Source organism: Bufo bufo, chromosome 11 (genome assembly GCF_905171765.1).
Source record: "Bufo bufo chromosome 11, aBufBuf1.1, whole genome shotgun sequence".
NCBI classification, from domain to species: Eukaryota; Metazoa; Chordata; class Amphibia; order Anura; family Bufonidae; genus Bufo; species Bufo bufo.
Genome location: NC_053399.1, coordinates 37163006 through 37184104, shown reverse-complemented (window position 1 = coordinate 37184104; position 21099 = coordinate 37163006). Strand labels below are relative to the sequence as shown.

The 21099-nt window shown below is 44.3% G+C and overlaps 1 protein-coding gene across 2 annotated transcripts in view; it reads right to left on the bottom strand.

Annotated features, from left to right (window-relative positions):
- Positions 1-21099, bottom strand: part of UBR1 (ubiquitin protein ligase E3 component n-recognin 1) — a 144732-nt gene that overhangs the window by 108591 nt on the left and 15042 nt on the right. For both annotated transcript variants that reach the window (XR_005774952.1, XM_040412845.1), the window contains exons 2-7: positions 10075-10331; positions 7355-7433; positions 7153-7254; positions 2098-2228; positions 1109-1250; positions 4-66 (exon numbers count right to left, since the gene is read on the bottom strand). Coding sequence is in view for 1 of the 2 variants with exons in the window: in XM_040412845.1 (XP_040268779.1) it covers positions 4-66; positions 1109-1250; positions 2098-2228; positions 7153-7254; positions 7355-7433; positions 10075-10331 (774 nt within the window). In the remaining variant the exon portion in view is untranslated. The remainder of the gene's footprint in view (positions 1-3; positions 67-1108; positions 1251-2097; positions 2229-7152; positions 7255-7354; positions 7434-10074; positions 10332-21099) is intronic.

Here is a 21099-nt window from a genome sequence, read left to right as displayed (position 1 = left end):
TACCTTGAGCTTTTCTGCAATTTCTTGACATTCATCTAAAGTGCCTTCTTTAATAGTTGTACGGCCCTGTTTCAGGAGTTCAAGAGGTTAAATGGTATTAAACCACTTATACTTTGGCAGGATTATCAGGCATTATAACCAAGAACAACTAAGCAGCTGTATGCAAGACTGGATAGAGCATTAAAAAGGTTGTGTCATCCAAGAGATCAGTTGCATATCACTATGATGCAGCCATTGTCCAATCAGTGGGGGTCTGACTGCTGTAGCCCCCATATTAAAGGGGCTGTCTGATCAACAAAGACATTTATGATCTATTCATAAGATAAGCCACTAACATGTGACTGGTAGTCGTCATAGTGGTCTGCCGAGCTCTCATCGGGAGGCTGCATGAATGGCTATTGACTAGGCACCTGGAAAAGGTGATCAGAGATGACAGGAGGCAAAGAAGCACAGTGCTCTCCAAGAAATGCATCCACTTTGTTCTAGCATGTAGCAGAGTTCTGACCAACGTGACCCAACGCTGAGTGTATATTTTATGGATAAGCCAGGAATGTCTTTGATGGTGAGAAACCCCTTTTACAGGGCATCTGTCAGCAGTTTTGTCCCTATGACACTGGCTGACCTGTTACATGTGCGCTTGGCAGCTGAAGGCATCTGTGTTCGTCCTGTGTTCATATGTGCCCGCATTGCTGAGAAAAATGAAGTTTTAATATATACAAATGAGTCTCTAGGACCAACGGGGGCATTGCAGTTACACCTAGAGGCTCTGCTCTCTCTGCAACTGCCAAGCGCTCTGCACTGTGGTTGACAGGACAGGCAGTGTAAACATCATCATGCCTGGCTTTGACAATAAAAGTGAAGAAGGTGCGGCAGATGCAGAGAGAGCAGAGCCTTTAGGTGTAATGGTAACGGCCCCGTTGCTCCTAGAGGCTCATTTGTATATAATAAAACATAATTTTTCTCAGCAATGCGGGCACATATGAACATGGGACCAACACATATGCCAAGTGCACATGTAACAGGTCAGTGTCATAGGTACAAATCTGCTGACAGATGCCCTTTAATGTATAAACTTATATAATTGGTGGAGAAGAAAACATTCACTGACCTCTCTCTCAGCCGCATTGGTAATTGCCTGGGCCTCCTTTATGTCACAGCCCAGGGATCTCTGCAGACTGTAGATAAAGTGATCATTGGAGTGGTGTTCATCGCTGTATAGCACACAGTAGTAACGGTCTGATTTGCTTGGGCTGCGGAGGAGAAACATAGTTGGTCAGGACCATTCAGTAAATAAAGCTGGTATAGATGGGGCCTGGAAAACTGCAGTCCCTGGACACTAGGATCCAAAGAGTTGTATTTGTACCTATCAACCCTGTATTCCCCTTGGTTTTATGTGGCACCAGATATGTCTGGCGGTTGCATATCTTCCTAGACATGAAATAACACGTCTATAGAAAGCAGTGACCAGACTGTTTGCCATGGGCAAACTTAAAGGAGTATTCTCATCTGAGGATAGTCCCCTTTCCAACCTCCTCCGGCCTGAATGTGGTAGGCGGAACTACAAAAAGAGGCCACAGAGGATGGGGGCCCCAATCTACAGATAGATGCTTGTCCAAGAGGTAGATATACAGATGGACAAAGGCCTTGAGAAAGCATCTGTCGACGCGGATCGGCCGTAGGCCACTTGCTCTTCTGCTTCTTTCCTCCCGTCCTGTTTTTGCACAGTGTGGAATAAATAAAAGAAGATATTTTTATGGCGAGTGCCATACTGCTTTATTCTATTTGTGGATCTCAAGATGGAAATATCTATTTAACTGTTCTTTAGTTCTCATATATTATCCCGCACCCCAAGTCTGCTACGTACAAACTGCGTGAATTCTACTCTATGAATAATAACCAGGCTGGAAAATTACTGTGAAAGCCATAAGTATACATCCCTGGATACAGCACATATGGTTTCAGAGTACTTGTAAGGCATTGCTATGGAACAGCAGATGAGCGCTAGAACATATAACAGTAATAGCATGCAATGATACTATAAACTACAGCCTAAATTACAGTACAGGTACAGCAGAACATAACAGCACCATGTATTACCCCATATTCAGACAGGCTGGCAGACTCTTCTGCTCCTCCCAGATAAGCAGGTCCACAATGTACTGTATGACAACGGGAAACACTTTCCTAGTCTGGGATAAAAGCTCTTCTGTTAATCGAAATCCAGTATCCTGAAAGGTTAAGAGAAACCCAAGTTACAATAAAAATATAAATATTATATATATATGTATATGTATAAGGGCGCACTGCGCAAGCACGGCCACTTTCCATTCTAAAGGTGTGCCAAAAGTAGCCAAGCTCCGGTTCGGTTATTTCCGAAACTCCCATAGAGGTGAATAGAGAAGTGACCGCTTTTTTGCACTTTTTTGCTTAGTGTCGCCTCCTAGTGGCAACAGCTATACCCATGGTCTTCTGTGTCCCCCAATGATACGAGCGAGAAATAGCCAAGCGCACCCGTGCCTTGGCTCTCCATTCACTTCTATGGGAGAAGTTAAACCATTTGTTAAAAATAAGAAAATGTTTTTGCATCACTGCATCTCAAGACCCATAACTTTTTTTTATTTCTCTTTCTACGAAGCTGTGTGAGGGCTTGATTTTTGAGGGACAACTTTTAGTTTTTATTGGTATCATTTTGGGGGTACATTACACTTTTTGATCACTTCTTATTCTGTTTTTTTGGTGGTGACTAAGCAAAAAGCAGCAATTCAGTTTTTTTTTTTGTTTTTTTTTACGGTGTTCCCCGTATGTGTCGTTACAGACATGGCAATACCAAATATGTGGAGGAGATCTTATTTTTCCATTGAAAAGCATTTTTTCATTTGAAAAAAAGGTGTTTTGGTATTTTTCACATGTAATTTTTTTTATTTAAAGGGATTCTGTCAACAGGTTTGACCCCTGTCAGCTAAACATATGCTGATGTTCAGAGCGTCTTCACGATTCCTAATGTGGGCTTATAAATGTCATCTGTGGGCTTAATTAGCTAAAAAACAGCTATTACTAACCTGTCAGTCAAACAAATAAGGTGCCCAAGGGGATGTTAATGGATGCAAGGTGTCAGCCGCACCCGCCGGCGTTCGTGCCCAGCGCCGCCTTTCCGGACTTCTGCGCCGCCTCCTAATCCTCTGTGCAGCCTCTGGCTCTCCCTCCCTCCCCCCTCCTTCTGCTGTAAGATCTCGTGCTTGCGCACAGGGCTCTGCCTGATGCGCCCGTGCGGACTTCTCCATTTGGCTTCTTACAGCGAAGTGCGCATGCGCCGGCACGTCGCTCAACCCCTGTATGCGCGGGATCTTACAGCAGGAGGAGGGGGGAGGGAGGGAGAGCGAGAGGCGGCACAGAGGATTAGGAGGCGGCGCAGAAGTCCGGAAAGGCGGCGCTGGGCACGAACGGCGGTGGGCATCTTGCACCCATTAACATCCCCTTGGGCACCTTATTTGTTTGACTGACAGGTAAAAGCTGTTTTTTAGCTAAATAAGCCCACAGATGACATTTAGAAGCCCACATTAGGAATCGTGAAGACGCCCTGAACATCAGCATATGTTTAGCTGACAGGGGTCAAACCTGGTGACAGAATCCCTTTAATACATCTTTTTAAACTTTTTTTTTAACATTTAAAAGTCCTACAAGGGGACTATAATAGGCAATCTGTTAATCACTTCTAAAATACATTGCACTTTGCCTATAGTGCAATGCATTTTAATGTCTGGGAAATGCTGGAGGCAGGCCTAGGGCCTACACTAGGCCCCGGCCTGCGATCACAGACATCGGCACCCTGTGATTTCATTTGCGGGGTGCCGATGGGAGACAGAAGGAGTCCACTCCCTCTGTAACCACTTACATGCAGCAGGCACAATTGCCCATGGCATATAAGGGGATAAATAGCCGGGATCTGTGCTCCTGCTGGTCTGGGCTGTTACACCATGAGCACGTCTCACACTCCAGAGCCAAGCCCGACTCTCCGTTGCACGGGAGACCCATGAAGCGCTTAGACTTGGCCACCGTAAAAAGGTGGCAGCCCAGCTTAAATCCTCATTCACATCTCCGTGCTCAAATCCGTGAGGAGGTGGTCAGTGATGCATCCGTGAAGCTGTCCGTAAAGGATCCGTATTGGGTCCGTGTGTCCGTTTTTTACTGTTTCACTGACACGGCACAGCTCAAAAATAATTTTCAAAGCATCTCTTCCTAATGATCCGTGAAACACGGATGCAACACGAGTGCCATCTGTGTTGCAACCGTGGTTTTCATGGACCCATAGACTATAATGGGCGTGATGGATCCGTGAACACGGACAAAGTAGAGCCTGCATCCGTACTAAAAACACGGACCCACGGACCGTGCTAAAACACAGATGTGTGAATACACACATTAAAATGAATGGGGACGTGTGCATGGAGAACACGTACAGAACACTGACGTGTGAATGAGGCTTAAGAGTCCTTAGTGACCGCCATAAGGTGTATGGGTGATCACTAAGGGGTTAAGGTATTTTACATTATAGTCCAGACAATTTCAAATAATTAGCACTCATCTATTGGATACAAGGAAGAGTGGCTACACACAGAGTCTTGCACTGGAGGACCCAACATTTCCATGCCCATTGTTTGCAACTGAAACTCTGTAATGCTTCATTTTCCCTCTAGTGGCAATGAACAGAATAAATGAGTTGTAGCACTTACTCAGTAATGTGTCTCCTTCAGAATTTTTCCCTTTACAGTTGCGCTCATGGCTACCGGGCTGGGCAGGGAACTGCAGAGCACTCCATTCACTTGAATGATGTTTTGCTGCAGATCCCAGCAGTTGGTGGCCTGGGAGTGTCACTGAGCAGGGACCCTGCGCCGCTCCTGGTCCCCGCACCGCCGCTGCTGCTTCTCCCTGCACACAGATGAAAACATCCGGTGTCGGGGGAGCAGCCAATGGCAGGCGGGTACAGGGACAAGGCCAACCAACGGAAAAAAAACAATAACCCCATAGAAATGAGAGAACACACATATAAAATATATATGTAGTTTATTGAATCACAATACAAAATCAATTAATATGACACAAGGCAATAGGTAAAGGAGGGTGGGAAGCCCCGTGTGGCGGGACCATAGGCAACCACCGTCACATATACCCAACTAACAGATTAAATAAAACCGCATAAAGATGGGAGAGCTGTAAGTTCGCCCAAAGTGACCTATAAACATATGTATGCCACATGCATGTAAAGGGTTGATATGGTCACACATTGCAGACTTGCCCACCTTGGATAACATAAATGGCCATCTGGAAAATACAGATAGCCAAATGTATCACAAGTGAAGGCGAAGCAAGAATGCTATGTGTAACCAGTAACACTAAAATAACAAACTAGCCATGCATGAAACAGAACATTAGTTACCCATGGTATGCTGGAACCCCAGGTCTGTGACCAGAGCTGAACCTCGACGCGCGTTTCGCCGAGAAAGGCTTCGTCAGGAGGGACAAGCCTCCCTAGCAACGTGGGTGACGCTAGGGAGGCTCGTCCCAGGCTGCCATTGGCTGCTCCCCCGACACCGGATGTTTTCATCTGTGTACAGGGAGAAGCAATAGCGGCGGTGCGGGGACCAGGAGCGGCGCAGGGAGCGGGGAGCAGGGTAAGTATATTACCTGTGAGTGGCCCGGAACAAGGGGGGGGCTGTTGTAGACATTGGATAACCCCTTTAATTCTCAAGATTTGTGGGGGTCCAAGAATTTGAACATTATCACATTCCCAGCGGTGCGGGACGTGCCCTGCTCTAGAGATAGAATCAGTACCAGAGGTATCGGACATTTATAGCATATCCTGTAGATATGTCATAAATGTACAGATGGGACAACTATGGCAGAGCTAACACACAGAGCGCAAGAATGAAAGACTAAACATCTCTCCGGGGGAACCAAGGACAGGCACGTGCCCATTACTCCTATATATATAGTGATGCCTCAGGAAACAATATTTTCAACATACAGTGGTCTTTTCTGACCCATCGTAAGTTGAAAATGGAGTCAACATACAATGTCTCAAAATCAGATCCAACCAATCAAGGCCACTTCACTGATAAAATAGCTGTATTAGCTGTATTAGTAGCAGCTATTCCTGACTGTTATATCTAAGGACTTGTTTTATCTGCCTTAAAGGGGTTGTCTGCATTTTAATATTGATGACCTATCCTCAGGATAGGCGCTATGTCTATGGCAAAGCAGCAGCGAGCAGGAAGAGAGACGGGAGACGGCACAGTGCGCACTGCCATCTCCTCATACAGCTAATCGCCGGGGGTGCCGGGTGTCGGACCCCCGCCGATCTGATATCGGTGACCTATCCTGAGGATAGGTCATCAATAGTAAAAGCCCGGACAACACGTTTCTGCCTAATTTTCTTAAATCTTCATTCTCTCTCATCTTGAATGACATTTTGGGACTTTGGAACAGATTACTCGTTACAGTGGTTTCAACATACAATGGTCGTCCTTGAACCAATTAATATTGTAACTTATATACTACCATCCATAAAATCTGGTTACTAATCTGGATGCTGCCCAAAAACTAAATCAAAACTATAAGCCCCAGACTGCTTGCTTTGATCATGTTTGATATGGTTAGTGCAAGAGCTGAATACGGTCTCATGCACAGTCCGCAAAATGCGGATCTGCAAAAACATGGATACCGGCTGTGTGCGTCCCACATTTTCCCATTCTGTACATGCCACCCTAAGCTAAAAATGCCTATTCTTGTCTGCAAAACGGACAGGAATTGGACATGTTCTATCTTTTTTGCAAAACGGCGGAACAGAAATACTTTTTTTTGGTCCAACAGGAAAAAAATGGGTCTGTATCTGATCAGCAAAAAGTGAGGATCGGCTGTGGACCAAAACTACGGTTGTGAGCACGGGGCCTAGGAAACTCCTGCTGTGCCGGACATCTGAACAGCGGACTGGCACATGAGCCGAGGGCTTCGTTTACTACAAGAATAACTCGCTGCACATTTTCCTTGGCAACAGACGCCATAAGAGGGGGTTTTAAGCAAAAGCGAAAAAGTCTTATAAGAATTTACGATATGTTTAAACAGGCAAATAGATGCATCCAGCTATTAATGTCTCACCTGATCTGAAGCACCAGGCTCGTGGATTTTGCAGTATGGACCAGACTTCCAAGCTTCTGTGTCACCACAATCACAGAAGCCCCCTCCCATTGAGGAGTGCATCTGTAAGGAGATAGGTTATCGTTTTTCAGTGAGCGACGTTGTGTTCCTTCACAGAGAGAGCATTTAGATCTATGACGTACACGGGAGACATAGTACATACCTTGTACCGGTGATTTTTGTGGACACTGTTCTGAAAGCAGTCCATGCACAGAACACAGGTTGGATCAATGGCACAGTCCCTAAAGAGACAAAGACAACATGGAACATACAAATTGTATATACCAATAAAATACAATAAGAGAAGACCTAGGATAACACCAGGATACTAATCTACCGTATATAGTGGAGCCACTAGATAGGACATCAATCTTCTGTCACCGCTGCTGTATTGTCTACATGCAGCTGCAGGTTTTAGGGACCAGCCGGTTAGGAAAGCATTGAGACATAATATATATGGTGACAATTATAGTTAAAAAATAAATTACATACATTCTGATCCCAGAAAGCACCTGTTAATGCTAATATTCACCCCCTTAGGCCACTTTCACACCAGCGATTTTACTGGATCCGGCAGGGATCAGCAAAAAACGCTTCTGTTACTGATAATGCAACCATCTGCATCCGTTATGAACGGATCTGGTTGTACTATCTGTAACATTTCTTTAACATTGCCAAACGGATCCGTTTTCTATTGTGGATCGGGTCATGACGGATCCATTTTTCCCAGCAAAATACAGCATGTTGCGGTTTGCTCTCCGATCTGGGAACGCAACTAAACGGAATGGAATGCATTTTGGAGCGCTCCGTTCTGTTCAGTTCAGTTTTGTCCCCATTGACAATGAATGGGGACAAAACTAAAGCATTTTTTTCCTGTATTGAGCCCCTATGACGGATCTCAATACCGGAAAACTTTAACGCTAGTGTGAAAGTAGCCTTAGCTTAGTAACGACATTACTGTGTGCAGACTTTTACAGTGAATAAATGTGACACAACATAACGTATGCATTCTATTGTCATATGATTGGAAGTTAAACCGCATTGCCGGTGAGATAAACCCGCCCTGGTGTGCACATACTGTGTAAACATAGCTGACCTAGAAGTAGTAACTTTATGTATGGCTTATCAGTGTGTGTTTTTTAAGACCTCGAACAGATTTTTTTTAGAGACATACAGACAGAAACACATGCAATTATATGCCATATGCGTGAACCCATATGCCATTATAATATTCATCTCTAAGCTTTATTTTGCTGGACATACATATCCCTCTGGCATACGGCCCAAACAAACATGACGTGAACAGGGATTAACTCCTTAAAGGAGGCGGCATTCCATGCGAGCGCTGCTTCCTGTTCAGTACTCCGGAGCGGCGGTGTAGTGTAATTACAAGTACTCGCTGCGTTCAAATGAATGGAGCAAGTGCTTCCGAGACAACGAGCAGTATAATGAGGAGGAAGCAGCGCTCATGGAGAAAGCCGCCTCCTCTTCAAACAGCTGATCGGTGGGGGTGCCGGGTGTCAGACACCCGCAGATCAAATATTGATGATATACCCTGACGACAGGTCTTCAATATATATATACACAGTATGCACAACCCCTTTAACAATCACATGAAAATTTTTAAAAACACTCCAAAAAAGTCACTTTTTTATTGTAGATTTTGAATTTATGTCTCCAGTATAGTTGGCATTTTAACCCCTTAGTGACCTATTTTTTTCCATAATAAAACACTGTATACATGACAAAAGTTACTTTTTACATTTTTGTTTAATTTGTGCACAACAAAATATATTTGACTCTTAATAATGGTGATTTTTTTGAGGGAGCTTTTTTTTAATCACATCATTTATAAAAAAAAAAAATTTTTAATCCCATTATAGGATTACTATTTTATTACTTTATTTCACACAATGTATTAGCATACCTGTGTGTGCTAATACATTATACACGGTGTCAGTATGACACAGGCTGATGTTAGGTTAACACTAGTCCTGGGGTCCTTCATAGGTCCACAGGGCTGACTGCGGATCGCTCCACCAGTCTCTGATCAGGTCACTGGGAAACCTGGCGACCCGATCATTGGAGGGAGTCCCCTTTGAGCATGCCGCAGTATGGAACACGGCATGATCAAAGGGTTAACAGTTGGGATTGAAGCCTCCTCTGATCCTGGCTGTGAAATGTTACTAACAGCCGGTTCATAGCACCGGAGCACTACAGGAGTCTTTAACCTCCCATCAGCTAAGGATGTCAAAGAGGTGGACGTTAAGGGGTTATTATAATTCAGCATGAAAAGCTAGCTACTTTTGTAATTTACTTACTTTGTTATAAAAAAAAACATGCTCCGGTAGTGAGATATTCTCTTTTGTTCATTATAATGATGCCCCCGTGTTTAATTTACATAGGAATGTCCATGTGCACCTAATAAAGTGGTCGCACATGCTTGTTCCATCCTTCTACTGTCAGAAGCTGTGACGGTTACAGGGGGAGAGCTGCAGCAGATAGGGCATACCCCCTGAGAAAGGACACGCCCACTGACAGCCTGAAATAAGTGTAGTAGAGCAGGCATGCTCAACCTGAGGCCCTCCAGCTGTTGTAAAACTACAACTCCCACAATGCCCTGCTGCAGCCTGATAGCTGTAAGCTGCTGGGGGTTTTCGTTTTGCAACAGCTGGAGGGCCGCAGGTTGAGCATGCCTGTAGTAGGAGGAACTGAAGCAATGAATGGGGAGATCTCTGGATCCATGTGAGGTACAAGGTTGCTTCTAGCTTTGTTAGAAAGAGATTACAATGGACTATATGATGTCCGATACTCTTTTTTTTTTTTCACATTAATCAGTTTAAAACCCCTTTAAGATGATAAAAGCCAAAAGCAATAGCCTACCTGCAAGAGTATGTGGTCTCTCCACTCCGAAACACCTTACCGCATAGAGGAGGTGCATCACTCTCACGTAATTTCTCCATAAAGGATTTGGGGTCCTCTCCAAACAGGTACCACTCTATGAGTGTTAGGATACTTGCTTGAAATAACTGCTCCTGATTGTCCACTTGGGAATGGAGGCCATTGGTGTATAAGGTGGGGGCATACTTTGCCACAAGCTGGTGGAAGGTTGAGGCAAAATCCACTGTACTGTCCAACAACTGTAGAAACGAGAAAAGCTCCCATGAGAACCCATTCCTTACCAGAAGAGAACTCTAAAGAATATCATTGTTTTTATTTGAGAAATTGGATTTAATATAGGTTATTAAAAGTAGACAACTTGCTTAATATGTTTTTTACCTGCTCTTTGGTGCTGCCTTTTGATATCTAAGGCTACTTTCACACTTGAGCTTTCCCCCGCTATGACAGGTCTCAATAGCGGAAAGGGAAAGCGCTTCAGTTTTGTCCCTATTCATTGTCAATGGGGACAAAACTGAACTGAACGAAATGGAGTGCACCAGAATGCATTCCGTTCAGTTTGGTTGCGTCCCCATCGCGAACAGAATAATGCTGCAAGCAGCGTTTTTCTGTCCACGATGTGGTGCGGAGCAAGACAGTCACAATAGAAAACGGATCTGTCCCCCATTGACTTTCAACGGAGTTCATGACGGATCCGTCTTGGCCATGTTAAAGAGAAGTCTACTTTCACACTGGCGTTTTGGCTTTCGGTTTGTGAGATCCGTTCAGGGCTCTCACAAGCGGTCCAAAACTGTTTGAATTCTAATGCATTCTGAATAGAAAAGGATCCGCTCAGAATGCATCAGTTCGTCTCCATTCCGCTTGCAGCGTTTTGGTGTCCGTCTGATAAAAGTGAGCCAAATGGATCCGTCCTGGCACACAATGTAAGTCAATGGGGACGGATCCGTTTTCACTGGCACAATAGAAAACTGATCCGTCCTCCATTGAATTTCAATGGTGTTCAAGACGGATCCGTCTCGGCTATGTTAAAGATAATACAAACGGATCCACACAAAATGCGAGTGTGAAAGTAGTCTAATACAACCGAATCCGTTCAGAATGTATGCAGATGGTTGTATTATCAGTAACAGAAGCGTTTTTGCCGATCCATGACGGATCCAGCAAAAACGCTGGTGTGAAAGTCGCCTTAATAGGTTAATGTGGTAAAGGCTTTTGTAGTCATATGTAACCAAAGAAAGCATTGCAATATACAGGCATGTAATGGAAAATGAGGAACTCTGTTCTGTAACCAGTTAGGAGGCTAATCATTATGGATAAAGCTCCCTCTAGTGGTGGCCGCAGGAAGTTCAAATGTAATGATTTAAGAGGTTGTCTCAAATCAGAAGTTGAAGGCCGACGCTGTTCCCTAGCCCTGAACTATCTACTGCACAGGGAGGTGATGATGACTCCTAGTTTAATTGATGGCACAGACAAGACTGTGACTGTACGTTTCCGTGGATGCTAGTGAAGCAATTTCATTAGCAGCCTTCAATTTACATAGGAGTGTCTTTGAGTTCTTGAATGCTTGAGAACAAGTGCACTATCTGGCGCCTGATAATGGGGCACTGTATCCACTGTATAAATCACTAAGTGGGTTCCCTGCTCAGGACCCCCTCAGTGAAATGCCATGCAAAGAGTCATGCAATACAACACTTTCCCTGCAATGTGTTTGGCCACTTGCATCTTCCTTCAGGTATACTGGCTGATCAACAGGGATTTCGTCAGATTGGCTCATCTGATCATTATTTTTTTTAAGAAGGGGTTAATGTGGTTGATGGGGAAACCCCTTTAATTCATTTTTATATTGGCTGATGCCTTCTGTTCTGGTGCATAACTCCATGCACAGGGTTAGAGTCAGAATTAAAACAATATCCTCATCCGGCACATTTATGGCATAAATGCCACAAGCACCACGGCTGAGCGTCTCCGCAGCTTGATAAAGGGCTCCCACCAAAGAGCTTGAAACGTTGCACTGATGAATACGGTATATTGCACTGAAATGCACTTTTTTACTACTGGTGTTGAAAAACAAGAATTTAATGAAAAAGCAATGATGGTGTGCTGTCTCCTACTATATACGACATAGCACCAGTAGTGGCCGGCTGGGAATGCTGAGGTGGCGGTGCATGTTTGAGTTTGACTTACACTTTTTTCTATTTTACTCATTATTAAAGGGGTTATCTGGGTTCAAACCCACATTTTCACACAGGCATGCCCTGTGATATGAGCATTGGAGCATTTCCGATGCTCTCCTTTGCCCAGGGCAGGGCAAAGGCATTTTTAGGAGATCTTGTGAAATACTGGGCTCTCCATGGGGAATGCTAGGCAGAGCCTTCCAACCAGCAGTGAGCCCTGTGACATCACCGGCACTAATGGACCGGCTTTAACGCCTGTAAAACAGCTAGAGCAGCGATAAAGCCGGCCCATCAGAGCCGGTGACGTCACCGAATACACTGCTAGGCGGGAGCCTCCGTCTAGCAGTGTACAAACATAAACAAAGAAGCCCTTGCCCTGCCAAGGACCTGCCTAGGTTCAGCTCTGAACCCGGACAACCCCTTTAACAGATTAAAACTAACTGAACTGATTTTCTCTCCTGGGATGAGAATAGGTTGCAGCGATGCGGTCATCTGAAGGAAGAGATCCTTTCCACACAGTGGTTTTACGTGCAGCTAAATGAATGATGTAGAAAATCTAGGAAAGAAATGTGTGGGGCGTGAGAATGCAAGTTTTGAAGAAAAGCCAAATGACACAAAGAGTTCAACCGGTCTGTATTACCCAAACCAAAAGAACTAATTCAAAAGAAGGCATACAAGTTCTCCTAGAGCGAACCTAAAATGAGTAAGCCTGGGATCACACATGTAGTTTTTGGTGCATTTTTTTGAGCTAAAGACAGAAGTTGATTCAAAAGGCATGGGTAATATAAAAGAAGCAGATCTGCACAAGCATTTATCACCTATCCACTGCTGGGAACCCCATGATCAATACAGTGGGTGTCCTGAGCCGCCATTCCCGGAGGAGTTTGGATGGAGAGGTGGTCATGCTTATGCTCTACTGCTTCACTGAAAGTCTATGGGACTGATGGAGATAGCCCAGTAGAGAACTCAGCTATCTTCATCAGTCCCATGAAGAATGAATGGAGCAGTAGTACACAAACATAACCACTGCACAATTCTAACTCACCCGGAGCGAGGACTCAGGACCCCCATTCTAGTCATCAACTGGGGTCCCAGCAGTGAAGACCCAAGCAATCATACATTCTTTGGCTACACACTTTTTTAAGGATCACTCCTTTAACCGAAAACCTCCTATCATTTTCAGGGTATGTTCACACAGCAAAAATCTGCGGCAGAAAAAAAAAACGTAGCAGAATCAGTAGCTGATAACAGGACGATTTTTGGAACTTCCGGTTCCGGCGCCAGCATGGTGAGACGCGTGTAGTTGTAGCTCCGTGAGGTGAAGCTCCCCACACTCACCCTCCCCTGCAAACCGGACTAATCACAGGGAATACTTTGACCTCTAGGTTAGTGGCCACCTAAGGACCGATATCTTTCCATAAGCAAAAACAAGCCTAAAGCGCAGAACAAACAGGCAAAGCCCGCAGCGCGGGAAATTGACATGGCGGAGGAGGACTTATTACCTTCGACAGAGCTAATCTCAGATACTCAAGCAGAGATCCCGAGCACAGAGGCAAGCACATTAGGAGAAGACCCGCAAATAAACTACAAACAGCTGGCGATTGAAGTCGCAAACTGTATCCTTCCCGATCTCCAGGAGTCTCTGGCGACTACAGTAGGAGCGTCACTACAATCCATCCAGGCCGCAGTAGGAGAACATGGAGCCAGACTTGTCGGAGCCGAACACAAAATCCAGGTACTGGAGGGCTCAAGCCATAAGATTAAAGCACACCTAGAATTAATATCACGGGAAAATAAGCTATTAAAAGACAAGGTTGAAGACCTTGAAAATAGATCTCGTAGGAACAACTTGCAGATCAATGGCCTGCCGGAATCAATTCCTGCTCATGACTTATTGCGCATATGCGAAGGCGAGATACCAGCGGCCCTGGGACTTTCAAACTGGTGCAAAGTGGAGAGAGCCCACAGACTGGGACCAGATCTGAGGTCTGGTAAAGAGCACAATCTTAAGGCTCCAAGTGCGCTGGCTAGACGCCCTAGACCAGTAATTGTAAAATATCTGGACTTTACTGATAAATCATCGATCCTACGTGCTTTCAAACAGAATTGCTCAGAGCTCGAGATCAAAGGCCAGAGAATTCTGATCTTTGGAGACTACTCAGAAGATGTACAAAGGAGGAGAAGGGAATTCTCTATTTTATGCTCAGAACTATATGACAGACATATCAAGTTTGCACTACTTTATCCAGCGCTTCTAAAAGTCTTTCACGCGGATTGGATCTGCGTCAACCTACACATCCACAAAAGAAGCGCGGGAATGCCTAAACTTATGAGTACTAGATGCTCAGCGCAGAAATTCGCCGTCGCAACGTTCCGCTCTCCCGCAGGATAGTGGGCACACAACAGAATCACAACAGCAAGAAGATCCATCATGGTGGACCGCCAGAAATTCCAAGGGGCAATCCATCCGCCAATCCTCTCGATACCTTCAAAAACCACCGTAAGGACTTATGATGTATCCTGTGTCTTATTCTGAAAATAAGTTCATGTACGTGAACAGTTTGTTTTATCTTTTTATAAGTGTTCTTGCAGTTATATCACTAGGAGGGGAGATGGAACCTAGAGTAATGTAAGGCAGAGGAGCTTGGTAGCTTATTATCATTAGGTTTTATGACTAAGGGGAGCAGACCCGGGGGAGCGGTTTTTCTTTTCTTTATTAGATCTGATACAAATCCACCATGTTGGAAAAAAGTGGAGTCTTTAACAGCCGTACGTGATGACGGACCCAGACCCTTCCAGGGTCCCCATCAGGTTGATTTTTTCTTGGTTTGTTTTCTGTAGTTAAAAGAGTATTATAAGTTGGGGATACTAGTTTTTGGGGTAGGAGGGATAAGGGAGGGTTCAGATCTGATGCTATGGCTGACAATACCATTAATAGGTAGGGACATAACCTTTAGAGTCATATAAATTAGGATATGAAAATAATAACCTGGAATGTGAAGGATCTGAAGTCCCCCCAGAAAAGGATGATGGTACTCCGGCATTTAAAGAGGCTAAAGGCAGATGCTGCTCTGCTACAGGAAACCCACCGGACTGATTCAGAGTGTGGCAGGTTACAGAAGCTGTGGTGGTCGGGAAAGCTTTCAGCTCCTCTTCCACTAACTCTAAAGCAGGATTGGTGACATTATTGCATACACGCTTCAGACATGTTCCTCGGATGGAGAGGGGAGGGTTCTGGGAATCAGCCTTCACTCCCCTTCTGATGACATAAGCATATACAATGTTTATGGGCCAAATGATTCTAACTCTTCCTTTTATACTGATCTGGGACATAGAATCCTGAGAGACCCCAACAAAAATCTGATAGTGGCGGGGGATATGAATGCAGTTTGTAATCACTTTGAGGACCGATGCCAGTCAAAGGGTAAAAAAAATCAACCCAAGAAGTAGAGATAACTCTCTTTTTAATTTTTGTCAGGCTCATTCGCTCAGTGACATATGGAGAGTTCTACACCCTGAGGGGAGGGAATACACCCATTACTCTAACGCTCACGACTCCTGGTCCAGAATAGATTATTTTCTTTTAGCGGACACCCTCCGGTCTAGAACCAAATCAGTCTCTATAGAGGACTTGGTGATCTCAGATCACGCCCCGGTCCAACTTACCATATCAGACACAATTCCTAGGGGTTCTGAATATATCTGGAGATTCCCATCAGCCCTAACACGTGATGACAATTTTCAGAGTGAAGTGAAGAAGTGGTGGGAGGAATACATGGATTTCAATGGCCAAACCAATGACATACAACTGCTGTGGGAGACGGGAAAGGCAGTATTACGGGGAAAACTCATAGCCTACATTGCAAACGTTAAAAACAATGGTCAGGAAAAGTATAGTCATGCTCTCAGAGAGGCATATACAGCTTTCTAGACCTCCTCAAGTCCTCAAAATAAAGAATCATGGGCGAAGGCGAAAGGGGCATATGACCAATGGGTACATAAGAAAGAACTTCCTTTTAAATCTGAAAAACGAAGCCCAACTGTTTAAGTATGGAAACAAAGCAGGGAAACTTCTAGCCCGTCTTGCAAGAGGCTCAATACAATCCACCCCTAGTTTAGCCTTAAAAAATGATAAAGGAGTAACTCATACATCACCCTCTAAAATAAACAATTAATCACTATACACTAGCCACTCGGGCAACCCTGAGGCGGCCAGGGATTGGCTCAATCGTACACCTTTGCCCAAGATCAGACCTTCAGATCTAGCCTTACTGAATAATCCGATCACAGCAGAAGAAATAATAGAGGTTATTAACAGCTTGCAACCTAATAAAGCCCCAGGACTGGATGGTTATACGGGGGAGTTCTATAAGATTTTGAGAGACGATATCACCCCCATTTTGACCTCCCTGTACAATGACTTCATGTCTGGTCACCAGATGTCAGATTCGGCGCGCATTGCACATATAAAAGTATTGCCCAAACCAGGGAAAGATACTTTGTTGGCATCCTCCTATAGACCAATCCCTCTCATAAATGTAGACACTAAGATAATGTAGCGAATAGATTGGCTAGATTGATGCCCGAGCTCCTTTTACCTGCGCAAGCGGGATTCACGCAAAATAGATCTGCAGTGACTAACATCCGAAAGGTGCTGGCGGTATTAGATGGCATCAAAATGAGCCCTGCCTTTGGCCAGTCCCCGGCCATCATTGCAATTGATGCAAAAAAAGCGTTTGATAACGTGGCCTGGGACCGGCTGAACAGTGTACTGGACACAGTGGGATTGGTAGGTCTATTTTGCCGATATTTGTCGGCCTTATATGATTCCCCTAGTGCTCAGGTACATACACCAGGTTTTCTCTGCCCCAGGTTTCCACTTTACAAGGGAACCCGACAGGGATGCCCTTTGTCCCCTTTGCTGTTCAACCTGGCAATCGAACCTCTATCTAGAGCTATAGCCATGAATAAGGATATGAGGGGCATCGCAGTGGGTGATATAGAGGTCAAACATGCTTTATTCACAGAGGACTTGCTAGTGTTCCTTTCCCGCCCTCAGAGAGATCTATCAGTCCTGTTGGAACTGCTCAATCTGTTTGGCTCCTACTCGGGCTTTAAAGGGAACCTGTCACCTGGATTTTGGGTATAGAGCAGAGGACATGGGTTGCTAGATGGCCGCTAGCACATCCGCAATACCCAGTCCCCATAGCTCTGTGTGCTTTTATTGTGTAAAAAAACTGATTTGATCTTACTTGTGTGACCAGAGAAGAGTCATATTTTCAAGCTCTGACTCATCTCAGGGTAATTTGCGTATGTATCAAATAGTTTTTTATACATAATAAAAGCACACAGAGCTATGGGGACTGGGTATTGCGGATGTGCTAGCGGCCATCTAGCAACCCATGTCCTCAGCTCTATACACAAAATCCTGGTGACAGGTTCCCTTTAAGGTGAAGGTTTCAAAGTGTGAAATGTTATGCCCATCAGTCGAGTGAGACCACAAATTGGAAATCACTCCCGGTAAATATAGTTCGCCATTCTATTAAATATCGGAGAATGAATATAGGCAAGACTCCAGAGTCTATAGTATATACCAACTCAATTACCCCGATTTGATAAAACATCTATTGTCAGATTTGGAGAGGTGGAAACGGCTTCCGCTATCCATGATGGGTAGATGTCATTTAATAAAAATGATATGTTTCCCACGCTTATTATACCAGATGCAGGCAATCCCATTGCTTCTAAAACATAAAGATCTAGACTTGCTCCAGTCAGCCCTTCGAAAATTTATATGGGCAGGAAAAAGATCCAGAGTCGCACTAAAAACACTAATACTAAATAGGGGAGATAGGGGGTTGGGTGTTCCTGACATCAGACACTATAATATAGCCACCCTTTTGAGACATGGTGTGGATTAGATTGAGGGGACATCACGCTTCTCTAACTTCAATTTGGAGACACAGCTGTCTCGCCCATGGAGCTTAAATGCATTGTTACACACCAGTTATTCAGCAATCCCTACCCACTTAAAGAAGAGCGTATTGCTTAAAGATACAGTTGCATCATGGAAATTTGCTAGAAAACTGTCCCGATTGCCTTTTCTGGTATCCAAACACCTCTCTCCTTGGAAACACCCTGAATGTACAGCAGGTGACTCAACCAAACAGTTTCCAAAGTGGCAGACACAGGGCATAAAGGGCACAGTGAAGGAACTATGGGACCCTCAAAAGGCTCAGTTCCACTCGTTCCCTGACTTACGTGTTAAATATAACCTAGACGCTTCCCATTATTTAGCATACCACCAACTACTAGGTTTTTTGAAGTCCAGATTGAGAAGCTTCACTCTGGAATTCTCGTCAACCAGCTTTGATGTCAGGATACTGCCCAAACACTCAAAGATATCCATAGCTTCTGTATATGATAATATCAGGAAAGTTATTTCTCACCATTACAGTAACACCCTCTTTAAAGGGATGGCAGAAAAACTTTAATGGGAATTTACACTCAGAAGACATCCTGAGAGGATGGCGAAGGGTTCAGAAAGTGGTATCAAGTGAAATTTGGTGAGAGGCGCATTTCAAATTTATTCACAAAGCTATATATGGATTTGACATTAAATCCAGCAAGAATTTATCCATTGAGCAAAGACAGACGAAATGCCCTAAATGTATGCTCCAAAGTGCAGACCTCTTTCATTGTATTTGGGAATGTAACAGGGTGAGAGATAGGTGTGGAACCAGGTAGTGTCGATGTTAAATGACAAGCTACATTCTAACCTAAGAGGTTCCCCGGAAGAAACCCTCTTTCACCTATTCGACCCAAAGGTTCCGGTGGTGACACATGTTATTCTACTAGCCACCAAGAGGTGTATACTTAAGCACTGGTTGCATCCATCCGTGCCAAACTAGACCACGCCAAGTCGTGCCTTCTAGCAGACAGATGGGAAACAGAAACTTGTAAAAATAAGATTTCTAAAACTTACCATAAAAAGTGGTGGGCACTTATCTAAGTATTTTATCCTACAGAGGAAGGGAGGGATCTTATTTGAGTAGGTAGAACAGAATTTGTACTTATTCTTTCGTTAATAATAATGCCACTTCCTTGAAAAAGGATATCTTTTATACCCTCCTGATATTGCATAGTTCAGTCAACGCATATGTAGTCCCTATAAGTGCCTTGGGAAAGCAAAACTCCTTCAATGAGAAAAGGTGTCAGCATCAGCATCTAAGGCGGGAGGGTAAGTTCAGGGATGTTTGTTCTGAATGTACCGGAATAATCTTTAAATGTACTGTACCTTAAATCTTACTGTGTGTGAAGAATTTGTATAACTTCATATCTATATCTCATATTGGACATGTAATGATTGTTTTTTGCCTTATTGATATATTTGGAAGGCCCAATAGAGTATGTTTTTTATTTTTTTAAAACAGGACGATTTTTGTGGCAGAAGTGTAATTTGGATGCAGTTTTGATGGAGTTTTTAAAATAGCTTTTGAGTGAGGTTTTTCTGCTTTCCCATTGACTTTTATGGAATCCACAATAAAATCTGCTAAGTGTCACTTCTCAAGTGTTTATCTGCTACTACAAAAATTTCTACCATTTGTACAAGGTGCACGTCAAGTAGAACAAAGATGAGAATCGCTTACTCGCCGCCATCAGCAGGATTCCAGCAAACATCTTAGGTGATGTAGAAGTATCTATTTATTAGGCCTCATGCACATGGCCGTTGTTTTGGTCCGCATCCGAGCCGCATATTTGGCGGCTTGAATGCGGACCCATTCACTTCAATGGGGCCGCAAAAGATGCGGACAGCACTCCGTGTGCTGTCCGCATCCGTTGCTCCGTTCCGTGGTCCGCAAAAAAAAAAAGTAACCTGTCCTATTCTTGTCCGCGCTTTGCGGACAAGAATAGGCAGTTATATTAAAGGCTGTCCGTGCCGTTCCGCAAATTGCGGAACGCACACGGACGCCATCCGTGTTTTGCGGGCGGCAAAACACACAATGGTCGTGTGCATGAGGCCTAATAATGTCGAAGTGTTTCAAGGGCAGAAGGTCTCTCTTCTTCAGGACAGTTTTTTATCTGTACACATGGTCAAGGCTTTTATATTGAAGTCAATGGGAAGCTGTTGGAGCTTTGAACATGGATTCAGCAGTAGAAAGGGCTTGTGTTCCGCTGCTGAGTCAGTGGCAGATTTTAGACGTGTGAACATATCCTGAAACTGCACCTCCTGTTCTATATATACAGGTCTCCTCTGTGTAGTCTAACCCTGTATTCCACCTGTCTCTACTTCAACATTTTTAGTAATGTAAAAATTTGTCAGAATTAGTGGGGGGGGGGGGGGGGGGGGGGAGAGAGTATGATTCCTGGATCAGACAACATAGTTTGTTGTCTGTAACCATGGAAACTTAGATGTCTGCATAGGAGCTGTTGACAGGAAGATTTAGCTGAGTGGAGCGTGCTCAGGCAGGAGCTCTCTCTATAGCACATTGCTACTCCTGTACCGATGTGCTATGGAGATAGTTCAGCTGAGTAGAATAGGCTCAGGCAGGAGTTCGTGGCTCTCAGCTACATCCTGGCACAACACATCTGTACAGGACCGTCGTCCAGTTGGGGGCCGCTATTTAGGGTGGATCGTCCAAATAGGTAAGGACAGTGTTCTCGGTGGAGTTTAGGGCTGCACTGTTCCCTATCTAAGGTGTCAAAAATTTAAATTCAGTTCACAGAGGTTGCGCTTATTTTGACATCCAGTTAGAAACTCTCCAAAAATGTAGGACACAAGTCTTATCAGCTTCCATGGGTGGGGTGCTAACATTCATAATGACTTTTATAATGC